The sequence below is a fragment of the Sporothrix schenckii genome (assembly GCF_000961545.1).
Source record: "Sporothrix schenckii 1099-18 chromosome Unknown Cont47, whole genome shotgun sequence".
NCBI classification, from domain to species: domain Eukaryota; kingdom Fungi; phylum Ascomycota; class Sordariomycetes; order Ophiostomatales; family Ophiostomataceae; genus Sporothrix; species Sporothrix schenckii.
Genome location: NW_015971148.1, coordinates 646,656 through 670,903, shown reverse-complemented (window position 1 = coordinate 670,903; position 24,248 = coordinate 646,656). Strand labels below are relative to the sequence as shown.

The 24,248-nt window shown below is 54.6% G+C and overlaps 5 protein-coding genes across 5 annotated transcripts; 3 read left to right on the top strand and 2 right to left on the bottom strand.

Annotated features, from left to right (window-relative positions):
* Positions 1–2,121: 2,121 nt before the first annotated feature.
* SPSK_03726 (uncharacterized protein) lies at positions 2,122–2,511 on the bottom strand (the record flags this gene model as incomplete). The annotated part of the gene is made up of 2 exons (XM_016730560.1): positions 2,122–2,307; positions 2,386–2,511. 2 exons carry the CDS (start codon positions 2,509–2,511, stop codon positions 2,122–2,124), a joined length of 312 nt encoding a protein of 103 aa, XP_016584802.1.
* A 2,448-nt stretch (positions 2,512–4,959) lies between these two features.
* Positions 4,960–6,504, bottom strand: SPSK_03306 (uncharacterized protein; the record flags this gene model as incomplete). Its single annotated transcript, XM_016730144.1, has 1 exon — positions 4,960–6,504. The coding sequence occupies one exon, from the start codon at positions 6,502–6,504 to the stop codon at positions 4,960–4,962; it is 1,545 nt and encodes a 514-aa protein (XP_016584801.1).
* A 739-nt stretch (positions 6,505–7,243) lies between these two features.
* Positions 7,244–9,105, top strand: SPSK_03208 (protein OS-9; the record flags this gene model as incomplete). Its single annotated transcript, XM_016730049.1, has 2 exons — positions 7,244–7,342; positions 7,405–9,105. The coding sequence occupies 2 exons, from the start codon at positions 7,244–7,246 to the stop codon at positions 9,103–9,105; spliced, it is 1,800 nt and encodes a 599-aa protein (XP_016584800.1).
* Positions 9,106–10,305: 1,200 nt separating this feature from the next.
* Positions 10,306–14,090, top strand: SPSK_02957 (uncharacterized protein; the record flags this gene model as incomplete). The annotated part of the gene is made up of 6 exons (XM_016729803.1): positions 10,306–10,327; positions 10,393–10,955; positions 11,001–11,110; positions 11,184–11,494; positions 11,577–12,465; positions 12,530–14,090. The coding sequence occupies 6 exons, from the start codon at positions 10,306–10,308 to the stop codon at positions 14,088–14,090; spliced, it is 3,456 nt and encodes a 1,151-aa protein (XP_016584799.1).
* Positions 14,091–20,484: 6,394 nt separating this feature from the next.
* SPSK_02987 (uncharacterized protein) lies at positions 20,485–23,853 on the top strand (the record flags this gene model as incomplete). Its single annotated transcript, XM_016729832.1, has 2 exons — positions 20,485–21,087; positions 21,190–23,853. The coding sequence occupies 2 exons, from the start codon at positions 20,485–20,487 to the stop codon at positions 23,851–23,853; spliced, it is 3,267 nt and encodes a 1,088-aa protein (XP_016584798.1).
* Positions 23,854–24,248: the final 395 nt, after the last annotated feature.

Sequence of the window (24,248 nt, the reverse complement as noted above, 5' to 3'; positions counted from 1 at the left end):
AGTCACGCACCAGTGGCCCAATTTCTCTGCCTGCTGCTGCCTGGGAATCGAGATGCAAGTGCTTACGGTTGGTGGCGGACCCAATGCAGGTCTCCTTGGGCGCATTTGGTTGTTCGGCCAATTGTGCTTCTGAGGCAGCTCATTCGTCGTCTGGTCATAGTTTTCATTATCGGTCATGTTGTTCTTGGTCGTTTCTCTCGCATTCCCACGCATTCCCACGCACCGATGGCTGTGACTCTCGTCAGAACTCTTCCCCCACACCCCCTGTCTTTTCTGCCTTACAAGGCGACTCCGCACGCCCTTGCCCTGACGTGCCATACTCCAATGAGCAATGCACCGGCAAACACTCTTGCCACTCTTGTCATCGTGACGAAATAAATTCGGACGAGCTTCTGTTGTCTTCCGTGATGGTCGTCGTGTCGTCGATTCACAGAGCTGCACAGGCAGAGAATGCACGCTACTGTAGGCACCACATGCACCTGCAGCTGCACCTGCACCTGCGCCTGTAACCTTCTGCACCGCCCCTCCACACTCTTGTGCATTTGCCGGAGCGCGTGGGACAGCCAAGGCAACCCGCTTCGGCTATTATTGAGTCTCGGAGAGCTGCAGAGATCATTTGTCCTCGAAATGCATGAAGTTTTTTATGTTTAGGTTTTATTTTATTTTATTTTTTTGGACCAGCGTCAACATTCTGCCTTTGTAGGCTGACAGAGTAAAGTCCTCCGTGTTGCATTCCGTGACATTGTATTTTACGAAACAGCCAATCACAGGGCCACAGAGACCCGAGCCAAGTTATGGCTGTGAGATGGCAGGTCGTCAATTTACATTTTGGCTCTTTTATTTTTCTTGATCGGGTTCTGTTTCGCGGTGATTCACTCCGCCTTACGGGACGTACACTTCGGTGACAGCAAAAGTAAAACACCCTGCCTGTTGCCTGCATATGTGCATTGCAGGCTGCTGGTTGCCAGGAAAAAAGTTGTGATCCGACGAGCTCAGGTCCATTCAATCGGGAGGCACAACTCCGTCTTCTGTTCCGTTACTCCGTCTTCGTTTCCTTTTGAATTTCCAAAGTGCGCCTTTTGTCACGGTGCCAAGGCGCTAATCGTACCGTCGAAGACGTTGACGTTCGTGCGTCTACAACGACCACTTTATGGACCTCCTTCAGGACGCGGCTTTCGACAAGATCAGTCCTGTCAGTCCTGGCCGGCAAACTACTGTTGCATCAAGACCCCGCTAGGCGTCCATAGGCCCCGCCCCTCGTCCAAAACACAGAAACGGCCAAAATGAACCAGAACGAACCAAAACAAATCAAAACAAAACGCAGAGGTGCCCCACCCCAGCAGAGCCGCATACAAGGCTGAGACCTCACTGGTCGGTTTCGGTCCAATGGCGACCGATGCACTACCGGTGCGAGGGCGCGACTGTCAGCAGACCGTACACCCAGCCCCCTTTTTTCGGTCTGCCTCACTCTCGCTGCGTCGCTTTTGACGAATATTGTTCCGTGGAGAGGAGTCAACGCGGATCACAAGCCAGATGTGACACTTTTTTTGTTTCTTTTTCTGATCAAAAGCAACCCGGTCGTGGCCCGTCGTTCCCCTTCGTCTCTCCTGCCAAAAACCACCAATGGCACTTGTGCACAAGCCAATGTCTCAGGTATTTCGTCATCGAGATATGACACTTTTTTGCTTTTCTGCCTGGCGGGCCAAGCAGTCAGGTCACGGGCCGTGGGGTGCGTTATGCCATCGAAAGTGGAGAGGCTGGTACGATGACCGAGCTTGTATGTTGTCATACCATCGTTGGGAGGAGTCACGGCTGCAAAGAGACAAGGGGAACAGTAGAAGACTCAGTGGCATTGAAGTTGAGCTGAGTTGGACGTACACGTCGTAGCATCGTAACACAGCACCGAAGACATAAGAGAATATAGCTATGGAAACAACAAAGGAAGAAAAGAAGACATCCACCGCATGAATCTGTTCTGTTGTGGCCCGCACAAGAGAAATCCGAGAAATAATATGCACCGTCCAAGTGCTCTGATGCAAAACTGCACTCTGTATTTTGTCGTCTGTTGCCGTAACGCGGATTGGCGTAATCTGCCCTGAAAAGCAAAAGTAGGTGCCGTCCTCAGTTGGAGGAGCAGCATGCCGGGGCGTGGTGTGCCTGCAGAGCCGTCTGCAGGGCAGCTTGCAGGATGTAGTCGTCGGTCGTCTCCTCAATCTCCTCCTCCGTGCAGTACGAGCAGCGGTAGTGCGAGCAGCCGCTGCCAGAGCAAGAGTCCGACAAGAGCATGGGACCATTGCCGCAGTCGCACTACAGTGGTGGTCGTTAATTTGGACGTGTTTCTCAAGAAGAAAAGCAGAACGATAGGGAGGGGCAACATCAACATACGCAGTACCAGACAGTAATGTAGGTTTTTCGTGTTCGTATGCCCTGGTCCAGCCATTGTTGGCGGACAATGTCTGATGGGCCGGCCACTTGTGCCTCAGACGCCATTCGGCTCATGCTGTGTGCCATACTTGTGTGCGAAAGGGGGACAAACAGACGGCAGGATCGTCGTCGCTGAATGGTAGTGGAATGGGAAAGTGCCCGAGTGACCAGGAACACGTCGTCAGAACGAGTGTGTGTGGTATGGGATGAGACGAGGAGTTGATGCCTTCCAAGTGAGGAACCGGGCCGTCCTTTATATCTCTTTGTTTCCAACGAGGCTCAGTCTCAGTCAAGTCACAGTTATACGTTGACGAGAGGTTGACATCATGTACAGATAGGGGGGCGAAGCAGAATTCGGCATTCCCACCGGAGAAGTGCAAAGGGCGCGAGAACGAAAACAAGAAGACTGACTCAACTGACCAGACGTTGTTGGTGATTTGCCAACCATGGCTATGGACGATCCACTCTCGGTGGCCTGAGGACTTGGACGGGGATCGGCCGGAAGAAACCCGTACAAAGAAATTTAAAACAAGAAGGCAAATTAAAATCGAGTACAATGAAAAAGGAAGGCCGTATCTTGGGTTGCAGTTCACAACCGGCGTTCATGATACCAGTGAAGAAAAGGAGGCAGAGCAGTGATTCCGTGAAGCTTCTTGTCGATCTAAAGTCTTTCCATTTCTCGTCATAGTTCTGCGACATGGAACGAGAGCCTGGACCTCGTTGTCTCAGGCAGAAACTCTCCGAGTTTTCTTTTTGAGGCTCTGCTGAGAAGGCAGAGACGAAGGGTGGCAGTAGAGGCAGTTTGGGGCTGGATGCCATGAGGCGGAAAGCCAGTGCCGTCTAAGCCAAGGAGGGAAAGCGTCCGGCAAGTTGCTGCACCGCCGCCGGACGGCAATACGGATTACCCATCATCTTGGCGATGTGGCGAGGACTGAGGAACTGTTACCGAGGACACGGAAAAGTGGTCAAAAAGGGAAGAAAAAAATAAAATAAAATAAAATAAGATCAACAAAGACAAAAAGGAGCACTGCCGCATCGCAAGTCTTGGCTGGCAACCACAATGTCTGCCTAGCTCGAGTTGTGCACGTCAAGTGTCACGTTGACGGCAGGCAGGGCATGTCTGTGGTGCCCAAGCAAGTGCAGTATACGGCGTACCTGACCGGACTGCATATGGGAATAAAATAAAACACAAAGTAAAACCCCAAATTCCGCAGAGCCTCTTGTTATAGGCAGCAGGGCACACAACTCACGGGGGTGTCACTGTTGTGGGTCCCGCCAGTCCCGCATTTTTGGGGCAGGATGTCCCCTTGCTCCGTCGTTTCCTTTGTTGGGTGTCCGCAACGACGCATTTTGAAACACGCTCTTGAGGCGGAAAACGAGTCGAATTCACGATGTAGATGGATGACATGGCAGTAATATTTCTGAGAATGACGGTTATGTGAGATTATTTTATGTAAAAGAAAAAAAGGGTCAAGCGTAAGATACGCATTCCGCCGAGACCGGCCTTCCAGAGACTGGGGGTTTTCGACTGAGTCGAAAGGAATTACATCACGGGGCAACTTTTCCACCAAATGAACCTCTTCTCGCCATTCACTATCAGCCACAAAATGACGTGCAACAGGTCGAAAATGAATATCCCCCAGGCGACCTAACTCAAAGGCTCTGCTAGTCTCATCCTCTCTAGATCAAAATCACAATTGTTGGTAAGGAGCAGACACAGTTGTTAAATCACTAGTTGTTCAAATTCTTTTTTCCCATTCATCTCCCTCGCTCTCCTGGTTCACATCCACGCCAATACAAAATCCATATAACGCAAAGCCCGCATCCAACAAACACGTGGTAGTAACATCGCTGGCGTTTTTTTCTTCCACACCTCCCCATTTAGCCATCCTTTTTAAACAACATTTTTGAACGACTGTGCTTCAGGTCGGCCGCGTGTTATGAGACCTTTGTAAATAAGCCATGGTCTTAATACTTCCACTGATGCTGCACCCCGACAGTTATATAATAACCGTCCCTTATATTTTGCTCTGTTTGATGATACATACTTGATTGGGTTGTTTCGCATCCAGTCGTACAATTTCCGTTCATCTCGTATACAGTCGACACACATCGTTCACGGAGAAACGCAGGATTCAAACGGCAACGTTTACCATGGCACCACTGCGAGTGGTGCCGTGTAGGATCGTCCGTCATATGGTACGACTGGGTATCCAACGCCTGGTACCATCCGAGAGGCACAGAGGCATTCCTAAATGCATCGCGTAAACGGAGAAAAAAGTGTTGGTTGTGCTGGCGTGGTCCATGTATCATAGCTGGTGGCCATGACGGACAAGGGTGGACGTAGAAACCCTCGAGTCGTATGATCCGTGTGTAAATCAGCTTGAGACAGCGTGGTCCTTGGTCGCAGGTGGCCAGGCGAACGCGGAGGTGGTCAATGTCCGAAATGCGGACTGGAAGCGCCCGTACAACTTCGTGTTTCCGACAAGCGATTGGGGCATCTCCCCCCCGTCGCTGGAATCCCTGGTACACAAGTCAGCCACAGCGCTCTGGGTCCACGCAGCGTAGCTCGGGCAGGATGCCCGGGTAGTCCGGAGGTGCAATGTACCGGGCGGGGCTATGCCCCTTGTGCAGCTCGTGAACACGATCCCGGAAGGCCTGTGCCGTAATAGCTCCGTTATGCCTACTGTCGTCGGCGTCGGCGAGATTCAGGTGGGCAGTATATGACCATGTAATCACTTTGTGCCGTACACCGTCCACCATCATGTCGTGCACTACAAACGACGGGCTTTCGCCGTGGTCCTTGGTCGTGAAGCGTTCGTATGAAGGAAGCTGTGTGTGGTCCGCCTCGCCCTGACCCTGGACACGGTCGTCGGCCTCGCCCGTATGGTGGGGATGCTTTGCGTGACTTGGATGGTCGCACACAATTCGAAGATGAGCGTCGACTGAGAAGGCGGTGTTGTCAACCTCTGCACTCGACAGCTGGTTGGCCCAGCAATCATCCCGGAAATTGTTGTCGAGGCGGCCATTCGGTAAACTCTTGATGACCGTGTCCCAGTCAACTGTCTTGTGCTGACACAGCCGTACGTGTCCTTCGTGTGCTTGGCACACTCGGTTCTCCATAATCGCCTTGTCATCACGTCGGATCATCTTTCCCGAAAAAAGGCTCATCGGGTGGTCGGCTTCGCACGCTGTGCAGTGCATGAACATGTCGTAGTAACGAAACTGCCCGTAGGCCTTGCAGCCTCCACACATGTCTTCGGCGAGGTGGCCGCGTTGGCGCAACGTTGACCATGCGCCGAAGTCGTCAGTCGGAAAGGCCGGCAGGGTCCAAGGCGTAGGCAAGACATAGAGGCTGGTATTGTTGCTGATGGCGTTGACGTCGCGCAGCGAGGCAAACTCATCTCGACAGCTGAAAAGGCGCATGAACACGCGGCTCGTGTGGCGGAGAAAGTACAGATCGTCCCAGTCCAGGTAGCCCATGATGCGTGCAATCACATCGTCTGGTAGACGGACGAGCGGGCTGCAAGCGGCATTGTACAGGCCACGCGCGGCGAGCACATCGATGTCATTGTGACGTGATACTACGGCGATGTTGCCCAAGAATCTTGTTGGTCTCTTCTTTGCGTGGTGAGTACTTGCCGTTCTTGCTTTCCACGTCGCCTTGGTGGCCTTGGTGGCCGTGGCATATTTGGTGAGTAATGTGGTGATAACTTTCTGTGCAGGTTGTTCTTGGTAAGGTCCGTGTGGACAAAGGGCCCGGAGGCGTCCAAGTGGTACATTCTCGTCGTCGTGGCCTGTCGGAGCTAGGTATTCGTCGTTGGGTGGTGACGGTAGTGGTGTATAGGCGTACAACGACGGTGGGGTACGCGTTGTTGAGACCGCTTGGTTCGCTCGCGACCGTTCCGCTGGTCGTCTCGGTGTTGGTCCGGGTGGCGACGTGACAGCCTTATTTTCTTGAGACTTGTCTTTGCCGGGCGTGTGTTTGGTGGATGCCTGGGTCTTACCACTTGAATCTGGCTCCACGTGAGGCGTCGATTGCAACTGCCTCTTTCCGAAAAGGGAGTTCCATTTCCCCATCTTCGCTGCTCTCTTCCGTGTTGCCGATGCTGTTTTTTATTTTTATTTTTATTTTTTATATTTTTGTCTTTTTATTTTGATGTCTTGTTTCGTGCTGTGAGGATGTCTTGTTTCGTGCTGTGAGAGCAGACGTTGCAGCTTTTTTCGTCAATTCATCCGGCTTGTAGTCACTAGTCGATTTCAAGGCTGTGATCTTTAATTGCCGATGTCTTTTCTTCTCAACATTATTGAATGGTCTGCTAACGGTTTATATATGCTTCGGGTTGAGGGCTTATACATTGCCACGCCTTTATATACAGCTCTAGTGTCAAGTTGTTACTACTCATGTCTACGCAGTGCGCCCAGTGATTACTGACTGAAAGATGACAGTGAAGTACACGTGACCAACTTCACACGGCATCTGTGACTTAGCTCTGATATGTGTCGACGCCTCTTTACAAGAGGCAGATATCTTGAGGGAGCCAATAGGTGATGTGAATGTCATGTACAGAATTCCACTAACTATCATCTCCTCGCGTGCATCTCCCAAAACCGTACATTTCGCGTCACGTGGATACACATGACGTGTCACGTGCGACACTCTCCGTATGACAAGGCTGCTCGCCACGTAATTTCCTCAATGAAGGTGTCTACTAAGTCCGAACATTGACAGCTACAGAAGTACACCTGGCACCATCTCCACTCATCATCACACGACTCGAGCTGACCACGTTGCGAATATGTACCGACAACCACCATCATGAGAACCGCCATATTAGCACTGCTGGCTGCACTGCAGCTAAGCGCAGCAAGACAACCTGGGTTTAGTATCCACGAGGACATTCTTGCTTATCCGCAGGTAAGTATCGCCGTGGAGGGATCTCCCCAATTATTGAATACTAACCACCTCTCCTTCTCCAGTTCGAAGTCGTCTTCTCTGAATCCTACATTCTCGAAGAGGATGCCCAGCTGCTCCTCGAAGGCGCCGGCCGCCACGATCCGAGCGCTTACCAGAACAATCCCGCTGCTGCGGCACCCACAACATCACATACCAACAACATTGCACCCAAGGCGGCAACTGGTCAAAATGGCGCACACTCAAACGACGACGATGATAGCGAAGCCGCGGACGGCACCCAGATCTCAGAAACCTTTGAAATCATGAACATGCCACCCTCTCGCTACCTTTGCTCCGTCCCCGTTTTGGCGCCGCCACCGCCACCGAACCAGACCGCGGCCGAGCTGGCCCGTGCCGGAGAAGCCCGTGAATTGGCCCGTATGTCTGGCCGCGGCGTCGACATCATCAGCACGCTCGAGGGCGAGTGCTTGTACTACATGTCGGGGTGGTGGAGCTACAGCTTTTGCTACGGCAAGGAGATTGTGCAGTTTCACGCGCTGACGACCAAGACGGGGAAACCCGTGAAAGATCCGCACAGCCAAGACTACGTTCTGGGGCGGATGAAGAAGCGGCAGAACGAGAACACCGCACAAGGAGAGGCCGAGGCGCACGCCATACACGCCAAGGACGTGGAGGTACAGAAGCCGCTGGGCGGCTCTGCGTCGACCAAACCAGGCGGCGACGCCTACAACACGGAGCTGCAGGTCAAGGGCGACCAGCGGTACATGGTGCAGCGCTTGGGGGGCGGGACGGTGTGTGATCTGACGGGCCGCGAGCGCACGGTCGAGATCCAGTACCACTGCAACCCGGGCGGCACAAACGACCGCATCAGCTGGATCAAGGAGGTCACCACCTGCTCGTACCTGATGGAGGTGCGCACGCCGCGCCTCTGCGAAGAGCCGGCGTTCCTGCCCCCCAAGCCCACCCGCGCCCACCCCATCAGCTGCCGCCTCATTGTCCGCTCCGAGGAAGAGGCCGTTCAGTGGCACCAGCAGAAGACCATTGAAGCCTACGCGGCAATGCGCGGTGTTCCAACGGCCGCCGGCGCCGAGGCAGAGGACCGAGATGCCACAGCTAGAGCAGGCGATGGCCAGGATGGCCAGACACCGCACAACCAGGCCGGCATCGTCGTCGGCGGCGTCACGATTGGCGCGCGCAAGGCCCTGGGCCGCGGCCAGGACGGCCAGCCCCCGCTCAAACTAGAGGCGCCCAAGCATTTTGGTGGCGGCAACGATGCCAAGCTCCTCGCGAACAACGGCCGCGTCGTCAAGGTCCTCGTGCGTGCTGCCAGCAAAGCCAACGGCGGCGAGGTGGCCATTGTTTCGACCGAGGAGCTCAAGGAACTCAACATCCGCCACGACGTGATTAAGGAACTCGTCGGGAAGCTGGTCAAGATTGCCGACGGTCGTGCATGGCGGCTGGAAGCGGTGGAGAACCCGGGCGACCCGGCGCTGGAGATCCGGGCGGTGCTGGAGCCTGAGGAGGGCGACGACGCCGAATGGGGCGTGAGCAACGATGCGACGGAGAAGTCGGAGAAGACGGACGAGACGAAGAACAAGGTCGGGGACAAGAACGACAAGAACGACGCAAAGGAGACGAAGCAGCCCACGGACAAGGTGACCGTAACCGTCGAAAAGGTTGAGGGCGAAACGGACGCACCGAATGCAGGCGACGACATCGACGACGAGGGCAGCGAGGAAACATTCAAAAAGGACGAGCTGTAAGCCTGATGCTGTGGCGGTCTTTCTATTGCGACGAAAGGCAAACTTATTACTTTTTCGTATAAAGTCAACATCATTTTTCCGTGTTTTTCACGATAGGCCTTGGCGTGAAAGTATGGCGGACGGTGGATTGAATTGATGCACATCTGCTGAACACAAATATAAAATCCAAGCCGGAGACGATTGGCAATGAACAATGAATTGACCAATGCCATTCCTTGCTATCAAGCTCGATGCAGATCCCAACCAATCGAGTCAAAAGTCCTAGCTTCCCGGAGTTGACAAAAAAAAAAAAAAACCTCACCGCATGCCGTGTTGCCCGTTGATATGTCCTGCGCAGGATGCGCAGCCAATGACGTAATCCGGCCTGTAGGGAAAATGTAACAAAAATGACACCAGGTAAATACGGCCCTGCGGTCCAGACAGTCGAGTGAACGTGAAGTGAGTTGGCCAAGGTGTCAATTTCTGTTTGGCGTTGTTCGCCATTTGTCTGCGGGCCTCTAGACCCTCGCTAGCCGCCTGTCAGGGGCGCCATTAGAGCCCCAATGGGGGGGGACCCGATATCGCGCACCGACTGTGCCTCTGTGGGCCAAATCGGTTTGGTGCAGATGGTCTGCACAGTGCTAGTGCCGCGCTAAAGCGCAGAGCAAAGAAGAAAAAAGCAGAAAAAAGCAGAAAAAAGCAGAAAAAGAAAGAAAAACGTTTTCAAATGGCCTAAGAATAAAAAGGTGCATATTTCGTACTCCTTACAGGCAAAAGTAGGCGGAACGGCAAAAAAGAGCATGGCGCGCGCATCAACCGTGAGCAATATAAAGGTAAAAAAGGCCAAAGAGCAACGCCCAGACAAAGGCGCACTTCAGACACGAATGAAAGAAAATGAAGGGGTAAATTTTCGACGGCGATGCCGCTGCCAAAAACCAGCCATCGCAAATGAAGTATGAGTAATGTAGTATGAGTCGACGCGGTCGTTCCTTCCCTCATTTTGACAATCTGTTCACCTTCTGTTTATGCTCGCCTTCCTCACCTTCCCTTTTTTCCCAATGATCAACAGTCGAAAGGCGGAGATACTTGGACTTGTCAGTTTTCGTCTGTAAATTTTTTGTGTCTTAGTTATGGACTTGTTGTTACGTCCAAGCCTCCTAGCCTCGTCCTCTCCCTCCATGCCCACTCTCATCGGTCCGTCTGGCTTTCATTACGTTTCGCATGTCGCCTCTTTCTGACGGCAGTTTGCAGTCTGCCCACAATCTACGTAGCTGCACCCTCGTATTGAAGTATTTCTGAGATTGTGAGATCTGGGTTTTCACGCTCTCATTCGTTCCTTCCTCACCATCCTCGCCATCCGCTCCTTCCGTGTTGACAGTGTCCATTGCCCACCCTCCTTCCCATCTCACCACGTTCCCAGCGCTCTTTCCCTCTTGCACGCCAATCACGCCCGATTCTCAATTCTGCAGCACCGCTCATCGTGCGTCCTTCGCTCGCTAACGTCCCCCGGCAAGACCCCCCCGCATTGTCGCAGCCCCGCCGTCTGCGGCCAACAATGGACTGAATTTTCCATCGCCCATTTTATCCTGTTGCTTTTTTCCATTCCCCTCTCGGCCACACCACCAGCCTCGACCACCGCTCGCTTACGCCGGCCCCTCGCCCACGTCCTCGATCAGGGTCTGTACTCCGTAAAGCTGCTGGAACTGCTGTCGTTTGCTGCGACGGCTGCAGCTCTAGCCACCCTGCAGCGGCCTGGTTGGCTCCAGCCGATCATTCCTTTTCCCTTCTGTTTCCTCCTCCTCTTCCTTCTCCTCACTCAAAACACACCCGCCATCTGTCAGCACAGAGACAACATCGTGACAGCCTCGCCTGTGCGTTCATCCTGTCATCGTCTCGTTGCGTTTTGTCAGTCATAGGCCAACGCCGGCCCTGGCAAACATTCCTTTCTTCTCTCTCGTTTCTTCTCTCTCGACACTGGTTACAGGCCCCTGCACGCCGTCTCGCTTGCTCCTACACCGAGCGCCGAGTCCGTCCACGTTCATCTCCACTGTACGATTGCAGAATTGATAGAAAACATCGACGACGCGACACGCACACAGACATACACACAAGCACACACCCACACCCAACAGCCAACGCATCGGCGTCGGGTCGCATCGGCCCAGTCCTGGTGCCGCGCTGCCCACAAAGGCAGACTATGTGGGTGCTTGCGCCACGACAATGAAGACCGAAGACGGTGGTATCGACGACTTGCTGCCGTCGCTCCCGCCGCCGCCGCCGCCGCCGTCACCCCAGGCCGGCGCCAAGGCCGTCCTCTACACCAACGACGCCGCCGAGTCCGCTCAGACCCAGAACGGGCCCGGCCAAGCACTGCCCAAACGCACCGTCTGCGACCACTGCCGTCGACGAAGTGAGTTTCCCATGGTCGACGCTGCGCCCTTGATAGAATGCTTCTCTCGCCTTGGCTCACGCCTGCTGACTCGTGACCCCAGGAATCCGCTGCGATGGCCAACTTCCGTGCCAGCCGTGCGTCAATGCGTCGCTGGCTTGCAAGCGCGACCACGTTCCTCTGAAACGGGGACCCAAACGTGGTCGCGGGCGGGTCATCAACGAGCTCCGGGAACGGTACTCGATTGAACAGAACGCCAGCGCTGCCATGACCAATCAAAACACCAACACCGCCAACAACATCAACAGCAACAACAAACACAGCCGCGAGAGCAGCTCGGACCTAGTCAATGGCATCGACATGTCGGTCCCGTCTACACCCGCGCCGCCGTCCGACATCTCCTGGCAGAATGTGTCGTCGGATCCCCGGCACGCCGTCGAACCGCGCGGCGCCTTCTCGTCCGAGCACTACCGCCCAACGACCCGCAGCTACATGTACCTCATGCCGCGATGCGTCAATCTCTACTACGAGCACATCTACCCCATCATGCCCCTCCCCTACATGCCCGCTGTGCGCAACATGGTCAACCGGAGCCCCGCCGGCTTGGCCGAGCTGACCTTCTCGGACCGCAACTTCCTCTACGCCCTGTGCGCCCTCACTTGCTTCCACATGTCTGGACAGAACATCACGGCGGATGCACCGCACCCGTCGTGGGAATGCGCCGGCCGTTTCTTCTTGGACGAATGCATTTCGGCGCGCCAGTCATACGACTTCTTCAACGACGCGTCCTTGAACGCCGTCATCTCCTCGTTTTGGCTCTCGACATCCTTCTTCGAGATCAACCAGTCCCGCAAGTCGTGGGTCTACCTGCGAGAGGCATTGACTCTTGCCCAGGAGATTGCATTGCATGACGACGCTTCCTACGCCGGCCTGGATGCTGCGGAAAAGCTGTGCCGGCAGCGTACCTTTTGGCAGCTCTTTGTGACCGAACGGTAAGCGTACTCCGTCATAGTTTTTCGAGTTCTTTGGTTGCTATACTAACCCCACCTCATACAGATCCTTTGCCATTCTCCGAAGCAAACCCATTACACTCAAGAAGACTCCGTCGCTTCCAACCACCCGCCATCCGTACGAAGCCCCCGAGATCCATTCTGGCTTCCGCCAGCTCATCAGCTCCTATACACCACTCGACGAATCCTTTGTGAACGCCTGGAACGAAGGCTCCGACCCACGCGTCACGGCCGCTACGTACCTCACCCTTCAGGCCATCCTCGCCGTTCGGCCGCCCTTCCTCGCCAAAGCCAAGAGCGAGATTGTAACTGTGACGCATGGTCTGTCCACGGCGAGCCATACGCCCGAAGACCGGTCGCCCACTGGCCACGAAGCCCCGCCACCGTCGCCGAGCTCGCCAGCCGAGTTCAGTGCTGGACTGAATGCAGCGCTGCGCACAAGCGGGGTGGCGGGCGGCGACGACGCGGAGATCAAGCAGGAGAACGAGCCGGAGACGACCGACATCCAAAAAGCCGACCTCCTCATCACGCAGCAGTGGCTGCGCCTCATTGTCTGGCAGTCCTCGTTCCGCCAGCAACTCCTCTCGTGGACCGCACCCGATGAGAGCATGCGCTTCGCCTTCCCACTCACCATTGCTGCCCGCACCGCCGCCGTCATCCAGAGCCTGCCCCCACAGGCCATCGAAGTCCACGGCATGGGCATCTTTGAGAAGATTTTTGAGATTGGCACCTGGTCCATGAACGTCTTGCAGGCCTGCGACATGGCCAGCGCCTCGGGCAACAACGTCGCCGGTGGCGGTGCCGCCATGGGCATGGACTTTGCCGGAGCCTCTGACATGGGCGTGCTGGGCGTCGGCCGCATGTCCTTCTCGGTCGACCCGCTCGAGTTCTTTGTGCGCACGCTGAGCGCTAGTCCCAACAGCCGCACCCAGTACGCCGAGCGCCTCCTCATGTTTGCCAATGAGCGGACGGGCGGCGGCATGCGCATGGCCCTGTCGCCGTCGCTGTCGTCGCCGTCGTCGCCCGAGCTGCTGCCGGCAGCACCGGCCCACTGGTCGCACGATGAGATCACGGCCGCCGCCGGCACAGCCACCACTGCTGCTGCCGCCACCACAACAGAGGCGGCAGGGCCGCCAACGTCGCTGCCGACGGTCACGGATGCGACTGGTCGAGGCAATGTCGGCACCGTGCTGGGCGAAGTCGGCGACGATTTCCACATCATACCGTCCATGAACCACAACCACCACTTTGCGTCAACGACGGTCCCCAATGGCCAAGCTGTGCCGTTTGCGTTTGACGCGAGCGCCCTCGACAGCGCCGCCTTTGAAGTTGGCCCCGTGGCCTACGACGGCAACAGCCTCGATGGCGTGGTCTACGACGGCACGGTCAGCCCGACGGGCGTGTCGGTCGGCGGCGGCTCCTACGGGTCCATCCACGGCGGCTCCATCCACGAGGGCATCAGCCGGAACCACAGCTACGGCAGCTTTACGGAGGAGCTGCAGGCCGGAACGGACTACTCCGTGTTCCTGCCCAGCGGCGCACAGAGCCCCATTGAGAACAACGGGTTTGCCGGCTTTGACCTGTCGCGGACGAATCTGGCATCGTAGGCTGTCCTGGCCTTGTTGCATGACCCTCTTTGCGTATCTTTTTATACATACTACTACCTAATATCCTTTCGTTTTTGGTTTCACGAGTTCTCGGCTCTTGTTTTCTTTTCGTTGCGGGGATGGACCGGATGGAGGTTTTCTGGTTTTATATTTCTGTACGTTTGCATTTCGCACCGGCACGCCCCCTCTTGCTCTTGCTTTTGCCGTGTAGCGTACCTCCAATATTTATTTGTTCCTGGGCTGGCATATTTGTTTCTCATCTCTTTTTACATACCATCTATATTTCATAAAAAACTGGGCGGCACATATTGTTTTTGGATTATGGGAAATTTCCTTTCGGTTCATGGGGTTCTGTATGTGTTTGTTTATATATCGATCTTTGTCATGTCATTAAAATCGATTAATGCATTGAATGAGCTGAAATCTTGTATGAATTGACGCTGGTTTTCTTTTTTTTTTTTGAAAAATTGGTAATGGAAGAATGCAGACTTTTAAAATATGAAACAAAAATAAAATATATCAATAAAAGTTATATTTTATTCTGTACTTTGTACGAGTACGATACGTGTATTTGCACGGCACAACTGCTTGCCACATTTGCCTTTGCCTATCCGTCGGATGACAAGAGACACATTGTCTGATATGTCGTTACGAGCTTTCTTGTTAGTTTTCTACCCCATGCAGGGAGTCATTCTGGTTCGTTTACTTGGACATCTTCCAACCTCATTGTACCGTATTTGTGAGAGGGAGAAACGATGGACAATGCAAACACTGCCGGGTACCGTCCTTCGTTCCCATCTGGTCGTGACGTTTCAATTCACGGACCAGGCAATCTTGATTCACCGTCTTTCGATTCCTCTCGCCACGGACAGTGGTATTCTGTCACTCTAAACGCCCCAGTTATCCATAACCACTGGACAGTGATTCAACGAATCACCATCTTGCCAATGACCTTTTGTCGTTTCCATTTCACCTCTTGTTTATGTCCCCTATTCATATTTTGACGCATTCTACCTTGCTCGGGCGGACAAGCTCTAGTTTCCGGTTGCACACTCCTCTTGCGCACTGACAGCTCGACACTTATTTTTATGCTTCCTTCGCCTGGCACCTTGGTCGATCCCACCCGTGGATGCGCACGCTCTATCCACTTTCTTGGTCCTTATTTTTGCGCCGCGTGCCTACACGCCTCCATTTTTGCGCACTGGTCAGCCTCCGCTCGATCCCCCTCAGGCCACCGTTCATCGTCCATCGTACAGTCTTACAGTGCATGCATATCGGTCGGCACGCGGCAGGTGCATGTTCCCGTTGGCTTGGACCAGGTCCCAGGTGAGTCTTTTTTTAACCTTGTCGACGCCCGCCGTTACTCTGCATTTCGTCCACCGTTGTTCTTTTTTCCATCTTTCCCCCTGCTCTCATTGCTTTTTGCCATGCATGCATTGCCCAGCCGCTCTCAGCTTCTGTCTGTCACTCGGCGTGTCTTGTTATTTCTTTTTGCTTTTATGTGGTGGTAAGGAGAAAGTCAAGGATTGGCAGCCCAATGGGCTCTCTACTTTGTACTCCCGGGGCTTCTGCGGAGGACTCCGTGTACTAGGGTAAGATATGTCGTCTAGAAACACATGACTGTGAGACCTGCATATGCGAGAAGCAAGGGACATGTGGGGAGGAACAGATTCAGCGGAGATGAAGGAAAGATGCCGGGGGAGAGAAACATGGTGGAAAGCTTCAAAGAAACTTGCTTTGGCCAATAACACACAGTAACGCTCACCTTGCTAGCTGTCAACTGCAGTCTCCTGCTCTGGATGTGCAAAGTTTATGCAACATCGTGGATATTCCTTGTCTCAGTAAGAAAATGGAAGAACTTCACCAACCGAAAAGTCGATCATGTCTTCTCGTTCTCTTGTACTTCTGTAGATGCTCTCTCCTTACATCCTCAGGGGTTGTATCGAGGTGTATCTGAGGTATCCTGACCGCCATTTGCGGGATGTTTCGCAATGTTTTCTGTAAGTGGTACAGAAAGCGGGAATCGCCAACCTGGGAAGCACCGGCGCGACATACCTGACAGCCATCCATCTAGTTTCTCTTTGCATTTTTGGATGATTTTGACACGTATCCATACGATCTTGTTGGTGACTAGATATTTGTCGATGCAAGGGAGCCCCGGAAGCCTCTTTTCCAACACCCCAACAGGGCATCATATGCAACAAATCGGGCGGCCACAAAGCCACTCGTCGGTGTACAATCGAATGGTTTTGTCACCATTGTTGCATGGAAACCTGCGCTGCGTTTTCCTTTACCTTTTTTTTATTGGCCGTGCCGTAAAAGGGCCAATAGATCGTTTCGAGCCGGGAGAACGAACCAGGGAAAATCCACACGGTAGACTACAGGTCAGTCCCTGGTTTGATTTGCTTCCCTTGGACGGCATCAACCAACTGGAAGTGCGGCTGGATGCATGCAAAGTGCACGACAGGATTGACAGACTGACATATGCCATCTCGAGCCATGTCCTCCAAACATAGGTATCCTGCTGAACTCCGTCAAAGGAGTGGATCGTCGAACGCCACTCAGGTTGGTCCAAGTGACGAATTTCTCCAGTCATGACAAGCGAGACAAAAGAACCGAAACTCAAGCCATCGTTTTCCCGTTGTTTGTCACAAGACACCCGCAGCGTCGTATTTCACTTAAACTTTCTCCGACGCGCTATCGCGCCTTTGCGACGCCATCACAGAAAAAGAGTGTGATTTTCGCGTTTCTAATTAAACGGAACGCTGAAAAGGGTTAAAGTATGAGCAAAAAACAAAAGAGCAAAGAAAAAAGGTGTCTGGACAAGGGAAGGAAACCGAAAAAGGGTTGAAGGTTGAAAACAAAAAAGGACTCCGTCGACAAAACGACAGGCTCCAGAGTCGTAGCCGCAATCTCAACCCTGGGCAGCTGTGGCCAATCAGATAGTAAGTCCTGACATCCCCTGTCAAAACCAGTGGATGCCCAGCCCCCCTATTTTTTTTTGTTCTCCCCTGTTTCCCCATTGACTTCTCAGACTTTCAGTTTTTCATGCCTCATTCCTGTATCCGTTTTGCACTTGTCTCCGTTCTTCCACTCACGGCCCACACGCGGCAGACGGGCCTTTGCACTGGACCAAGGCCGGGGCCGTCTGTCGATGCTCACTGGGCCCCTGTAACTTGCAAGGATATGCCGTCTGTCAAATCTGCGCAAAGGGGCGATAGAGGGGAGAGGACGGACGAGGCGCGGACCAGAGGAAGCACAAAACTGTGCACTCTCAGTGGATGTCGGCCTCTCTCCCAGGTTTCTCGCGCTCTTCATCCTTTTCGTCCTAGTTCTACCGTGGGTTTGGAACCAGCCCAGCCCAGACCCAGTCTTGGCTTGGCCAGTTTCTGTGCTCGTCTTTGCCAATTTGAGTACTGTTCTTCACTATCAGGGGACTGAAACAAGACCGTCTAGCAGACGAGGTGGATGCGGAACAGAGACTTGTGTCGCTGGGTAAAGGGTCATCAGATACGATGTAGAAGAACCGAACACTGGTGCGGTAGTGATAGAGTCAAAGGAACAGAATGGGCAGCATCGGGCAGCAAGACGTGCAAAAGGTGCAAAAACATTCAAAATATGCAAAACGTACGAGCGAGAACAACAGATGACAGATGGAATGCCGAGAGCCAAATTGTAGCGCTCTTGGCGGGCAAGATCATGATAGGATGCATGTAGCGACGCCCAGCTGCTCTGATGAGAGCGGGACACACATCATACGACGTGTTGCAACGAGAAATACTGAATAGGACGCACCAAGTACGGAATAATTAAGTGATAGGGCCCGAACACAGTCCCAATTCGATGATGCACACGCGTTTTGGCGTTTTTATGTATCAGGGCATACCAGCAGGCAGAAGAGGAAAGGGCGACAGGGTCCTGCTCTGCAAGGAGACGCGCTAAAACAGACCAACGGCGGATGCTAATACGAGACGGCGCACTTGGTCCCGGTACAGTCGCTCCTGCCCCAGTATGCCGGGAAGTCTCCCCTTGCCTAGCGGCGTCACTAGCGCCTGCCCTCCTAGGTCAACATGTACAAGAAGGCAAATACGAAGGAAACCCGCGTGAAAGAGGCAAACCAAGTGAGATCAAGAACGAATAGGACGAGAGAGAGTGGAAAAAGAGAAAGTCACGATGGAGCCGTCGCCGTTTATTCGTCCGTGAAAGCTTTCGTGCGAGTCTGCCGTTGGCAAAAAAAAAAGAAAAAGGGAAGAGCAAAATACAAGAGAAGTCGAAGAAGGAGCGATGGTCGGAAAAGGGGAAAGCGTTTTCTGTAGATGACTACGGGGCAGTGGGAGCTCCCGTCCTGGTCAGGAAATTGCCTTGTCGGCCGCTCCTTCCCTTTCCAAGCCCAAAAGCGTGTCTCAGTTTTGTGATGGGGATCGCGTCACAGACCAAAACAGCAGCCACAACCGTCCCCCGTTTGCTTGTTCTTTCGTCACTTCGTCACTATCCTCACACAGCCTTTGGCACCCCTCACGTTGTTTCTGTTCGGCTCTCCACCGCGACATATTCCGTACTCCGTACATACTAACATCGCACCGCACCCATTCACCAACAGAGGCCCATCCGCCGATTCCCGTTCTGTCTACGACATACAGCAGGTCTTACTGCTGTAGGATCCCTGATCCCCCGGATACCTAATAGTGAGACAATTGGAGACACAGCAACAAGGCAACAAGAGAGACCAAAGGATCAGAAATCGACAGGGAACGGCAGGCGAGAAAACTTGGTCAAGAAACAGGGACCATCCTGACTCGCCGGATCTGATCGTCTGGCAGTCAAGCCCACCTTGATTGTGCCCGTGCCACCAAGGAGCGGAGCCCTTCAGGCGATAGGGCCCGGCCTCTGATGTTTTGTTTCTTTGGCGTCCTGTCCCCATCCTCACCTTTCAAGGAATGTGTTGCCCAGTACAGAGCATTTCGACAAGCGTTCCTCGAAAACGAACATAGTATAAGCTCATACTTGGTTGCTTTCTTTGTTCATCGTTTTATTTTATACGCTCGACGCCCAGGTACGACCCATCAGCACTCCGTCTCAAAACCAAGGACCAAGACGCTGCCCCCTCGCACTCGATGACCCAAGAAACGCATCGTCAAGCTTGCAACGAATATCTGCCATCGTATCTGCCTTCGCAGCGAATGTTGCCGAGCCATCGAACCGAGCAATACCCCCACCCCCCGTTGCAACAGAGGCGACCTAGCGCACGAGCCCAGGACCATTGACCACAATCATACCCCACGAGTTGGCAGACGACGACCGTCGCATCTCAGAGAACCAACGTGACTCTCACCTTTTTCACCTGGCTCTCGCCGTCTCGCCATTTTCCCTCCCTCCCTCACACACACCCTCGCATCCACACACCCACAACCGTCGCAACAGGCCCTCCTTAGTTTCTTGACCCCTGGCTGCGCCCCCCATCTTTGCAGTTACCAACGCCGGCACTCCTTCCGGCCGTCCTCCACGATAATAATAGCGCCAAATTTTGACCCTATCTTGCAGCGAAACGAGCAGAGCAGCCGGCCCTGCGACTTGCTTTTCATTTTTGCAGCCGTTCTACGAAGTAGTCGTGAGCAGACTCTGCTTATTTTGTTCTCGTTAACAAGAGGTTTTCGCTGCTTCCTGGGCCTTACCTCACGTTTTGGCTTTGTCTGCCTCTTCCTGCTCCGAGAACCGCCTTCGAATCGCAAAATTCTGTGCTCGTTTTCCGTACATATGAAGTACACACCACAGTGAAGACCCCGACTTCTTGCTCTTTTCGCTCGCCTCTCTTCTCCCTTCATATGCTGCCGCTATCCTTCTGGTAGCCCAGTTAGGAAGGAGTTCGGTATTGGATCTTGTTAGTCTTGACTTTCTTTGCTTTTCCACCTCGTCCACACTTTTTGTCTCTCCCTGGCTTTCTTCAACTTTCGCTTGATACCCTTTTCCCTTTCCGCCTATGGCCTCGTATTGTCTATTATTCCTATTTATTTTTAAAAGGGTTTTTCTGACTTGACCAGCAGCACACTATTACATTACATATCGCCTCTCACCGCCTGCCGTGTCTTGCCCAAATACACACACACCTCGTCGAGAATTCCACGAGACGTCAGCAGCACTCCGCTGGCGTTTGACAACTGCGTCACAATACTTTGACGTTCGATTGCATCTTGCCTGTGTCTTCCTTGGACGAGGCAGCTTGCAGAACGGATTTCAGCGGCCCACACCTTCACACGCCCACCCCTCGTCTGCCGCGTCTCTCCATACACTCCCCAGCTGGGCTGGTTTAGAGGCCCAAGACAGAGTCTTTGCCTCCGACTCCAACCCCTTTTAAGGCTGCCCCCTTTCGTTTACATCTCCGTCGCCACCCGACATCATGGACGCTCCTTTATCTGCAAGCTTCACCAGTAGCACGAGCACGGGTGACCGGTCTCGTCGCCCTTCATATACTCGCGCTTCGTCTCGTTCGAGCACCGGCGCCACCTCCGATTCACGCATGTCGGCACACACTGCGGACCGCTCCATGTCGAACCTGATTCCCTCACCACAGCTGCCTCTGTCGCAGCCGCAACAGCAAACCTCCTCCTTGTCCTCGACACAGTCGACTTCTCACATCGTCCATCGCTTCCAGGACGGCGCAAACAAGAGAGCATCACCAGCACCGAGCACAAGCACTGATTCATCAAAGTTCCGGTCCATCAACGAGTCTACCTCGGACCTTAAGTCGATCGATTCGAAACCGGCCCTGACCGCGACCTCCAGCTATCTCCAAGAGAAGCTTCTGAAAGAACGCAAAGTTGAGAGCGAACGGAGCTCCAGCCGACTTAGCAACGACAAGATGGCCTCGACGCTGGACCTGCGTGGAGGACAAAGCTCGCCTGCTAGAGCGCCTTTCGACATCAGTCGACCCAAGTCCAGCACGGGCCACCTCGATGGTGGCAAGAAGAAGTCTGGTGTTGGCTTGAAGGAGATGGAACAGGTATGTACAGCACCAGCACTACAAAGCTATTTGGCTGTTCTGGTTAGGGCTACGGATCTACCAGGCCACCACCCACATCCATGCATTCATCTAACTCTCTAGACTTTGACGACTCTGCACAAGCAAAATTTCGACCTCAAGCTTGAGCTGTACCACCGCCGCGAGAAGCAGACCGCCCTCGAAGAGCAATGCGGAAGCCTGGAGACAGAAAAGCGCGAGCTGGAAGAGATCAATGACAAGCTCATGTCTGAGCTTGAAATGCGCGATAAGGCCGTTGAGGAGGCTGTTGCTATGATTGTGTCCCTGGAGGCTCGCCTGGAGGAACTCCTTCAGGAGCGCCAGATGATGCAGCAGGCTGAGAAGGAGCAGTTCTTTGCGACCGACGCCCGGCTAAGGAGCGCCCTTTCGTCTGCACTACACGAGACGACAAACGGCGCAGCGGGTACTGAATCTGTCACATCGTTTGACGAGACCCCAAAACCCACGACGAAGGCGGACGACGATCAACGCACCATCAACCGCATGCCGAGCTTCGTGTCTGAGCGTAGCGAGCTTACGGAGAACCTGCGCAACGTGTATCTCGGCACGCGAGCCGGCAGCCTCGTCAGCCTGCCCCGCATGTCGGAAGACAATATGGACGTTGATCTGCGGGACGGCATTAACCGCATCGCGAGCCCGAGCCTCAGTGTCCTGAGCGAAAGCTCTTTTCTCAGCATATACGGCAAGACACGAGACATACCCACACAAGTCACATCAGCGCCATCGGAGCCACGCCCCATGTCGCCTGTCGCCTGCGTGCCGGACATTCCTCGCAGCATGCCTGACGCCGGCTTGAAAGTCGAAGACTCGAATGGAACTGCTGCAGCTGTAGTGGCACACGCCCTTGCATCGACGGCACCGCCGCCTACATCTTCCACTGTCACTGCCAACCGACCAGCGTCTCGGGCGCAGACACAGAACTCATCGACGCCGACTAAGAAGCGATCGAGTTCGAGCAACCGCAACCCTCACCTGAATGAAAACCAGAACGCCGCCGCGTTCAATTCCCTGACTGATTTCCTCGGGACCAACTCGCCACTTCGGCAGCTGGAGAAAATGGAGATATCACTCCAGGCGATGAACGACGCATCCCGCCCAGCCAGCCAGCACGGCCGCGCCGAGATCGAGTCTCTGGCCCGCCACCTCCGCGAGCACGAGCTCGGCAAGTCCTATGCCCGGCAGGCGAAGAAGGACGCTCTGCGCAGAGTGCGCACCGATGCACCATTTTCGCGTGACCCGCATAATCTGCCGCCAACCCCCGACACGATCTCGACGTCGACCCTCCGCCGGTACAAGAACTCTAATGACACTCTGTGCCTCCAGGACAAGGACGGTGCCAACGAGCGCAGCTACCTCGCCATGTCCGAAGCCAACACGTCACGGTCCAGTAGCGGCGAGAAGCGCATCTCGGCGCTGGAATCCTTTGTCGACAGCATCCCTGCCATGCACCCACCGTCGACCTCGGCCTTCAACAGCCGCCGCCACGAGATTGGCGGCCGCAGCACATACTTTGACAGCCAACTGCATATCCCACCGCGCCCCCGGTCCGCAGACGAGACGACGATTTCACATCACGGCCGGGGCAGCGTCTGGGGCGACTCGGAGAGCTCCGACGATGACATGGACATTGATGGCAACGACTCAGCGTCCCTGCATGACTACTGGCTGCGCGAAAGCCTGCGTCCCACGGGCCAGGCCCCGGCACCATCGACGAGTCGCAGCCGCCGGGGTGGTCGCGTTTCGCCCGATCTGTTTAGCTTCCCCACGACATCCAACGGCTGGGCCACAACGGCCATGTTTGGTTCGCTGAGCGGCCAGGGCTACCAGGGCTCTGCACCCCTGGCCCAAACTCTGGACGCCCTTGGTGCTTCCCTCCCTACGCCCGCGGCCGGCCTCTTTGGCTCCGACGGTCTCCTGGCATCGCCTCTTCCCTACGGTATGAACATGAATGGGATCTCGTCCGGTCCGCCACCACCGCCACATCGGCGCTCCAGCTTGCATGCCCACACCGGTTCTACACACGGTTCGCGCCGCGGGTCACTACACGGTACCGCGCCCGGGACACCGTCTCTTGGTACACCCGGTTTGGCCAACAACAACAAGAACCGTCGTTCGCCTACGCGGCCCGGAACCACGACCGGTAAAGACGAATTGAGCCCAAGCAAGGAACACAACAGCCAAAGTCAACCGCCTACGCCTTCCGCACCTGCCCCGGCCACCCAGCAAGAACAGATGACCGTACCAAAGCAGCGACACTACCCGCCCACATCGGGGTCCAACTCGAATGCCACACGCAGTCGTGTGATGAGCCTGTTCCGACGGTCGGGCTCGCACGAGCCAAGTTCGGCTGCGACGGCGGCTCTGGCGTCGTCGGCTACGGTGCCCGCCACGGCGACACCGACGGAGCCGACGTCTGCGCCCGCGATTGGAATGCCGTCGCGGGTGCGCCGCAACGAGCTGGACGAGGACCATGCCGGTGGTCCGGGCGGCGCCAGTGCGACGCCTCCGCCGATTCTGCGCAACCCGCGGCCTGTGCGCGGCGGCGGTGGGGAGGCTGGAGACACGGACGAATCGGCGGTGCTTGTGAAGGAGGTCGTGACGCCCGTGCCGGCGCCGCAGGCCCCCGAGGCTGCGCCCACTGCCACAGCTACGGCGACACCCCTGCCGCAGGAAGTGCGCAAGAAGTGGCTGGGTCGGGTGACGGGCCTGCGCAACCGGGCGGGCTAGCGGTCTCGCGTCGGGAGCAAGGCCGTCAGAGGCAATTGAAGGCGAGACAGTCCAAACGGTGTGTACAACCTGATGATTGGCTCGTCTGGTGGTTACTTTGCTTCTTTGTGTTTCCTTGACATTTCTGTTATTTCACAACCTCTTGCATTTGGCCCACGGTGTTTTCGCGATTGGATTTGGGTTGGCACCTGTTGTTTGTTATGTCTTTTCTTTGCACTGCGATGGTTTTTGTTACATGGCGTCTTTTTGTCAATCGGATAGGAGGACAATGGGATAACAGGTTTGCGGATTGTTCATTTCACACAATATTGTTTTTCAAATTGGAAAGTTTGGGAAAAAAATACAACGGCCAGAAGAATTGGGCTCTGCGTCGAATCTTTTACATTGCGTCATCC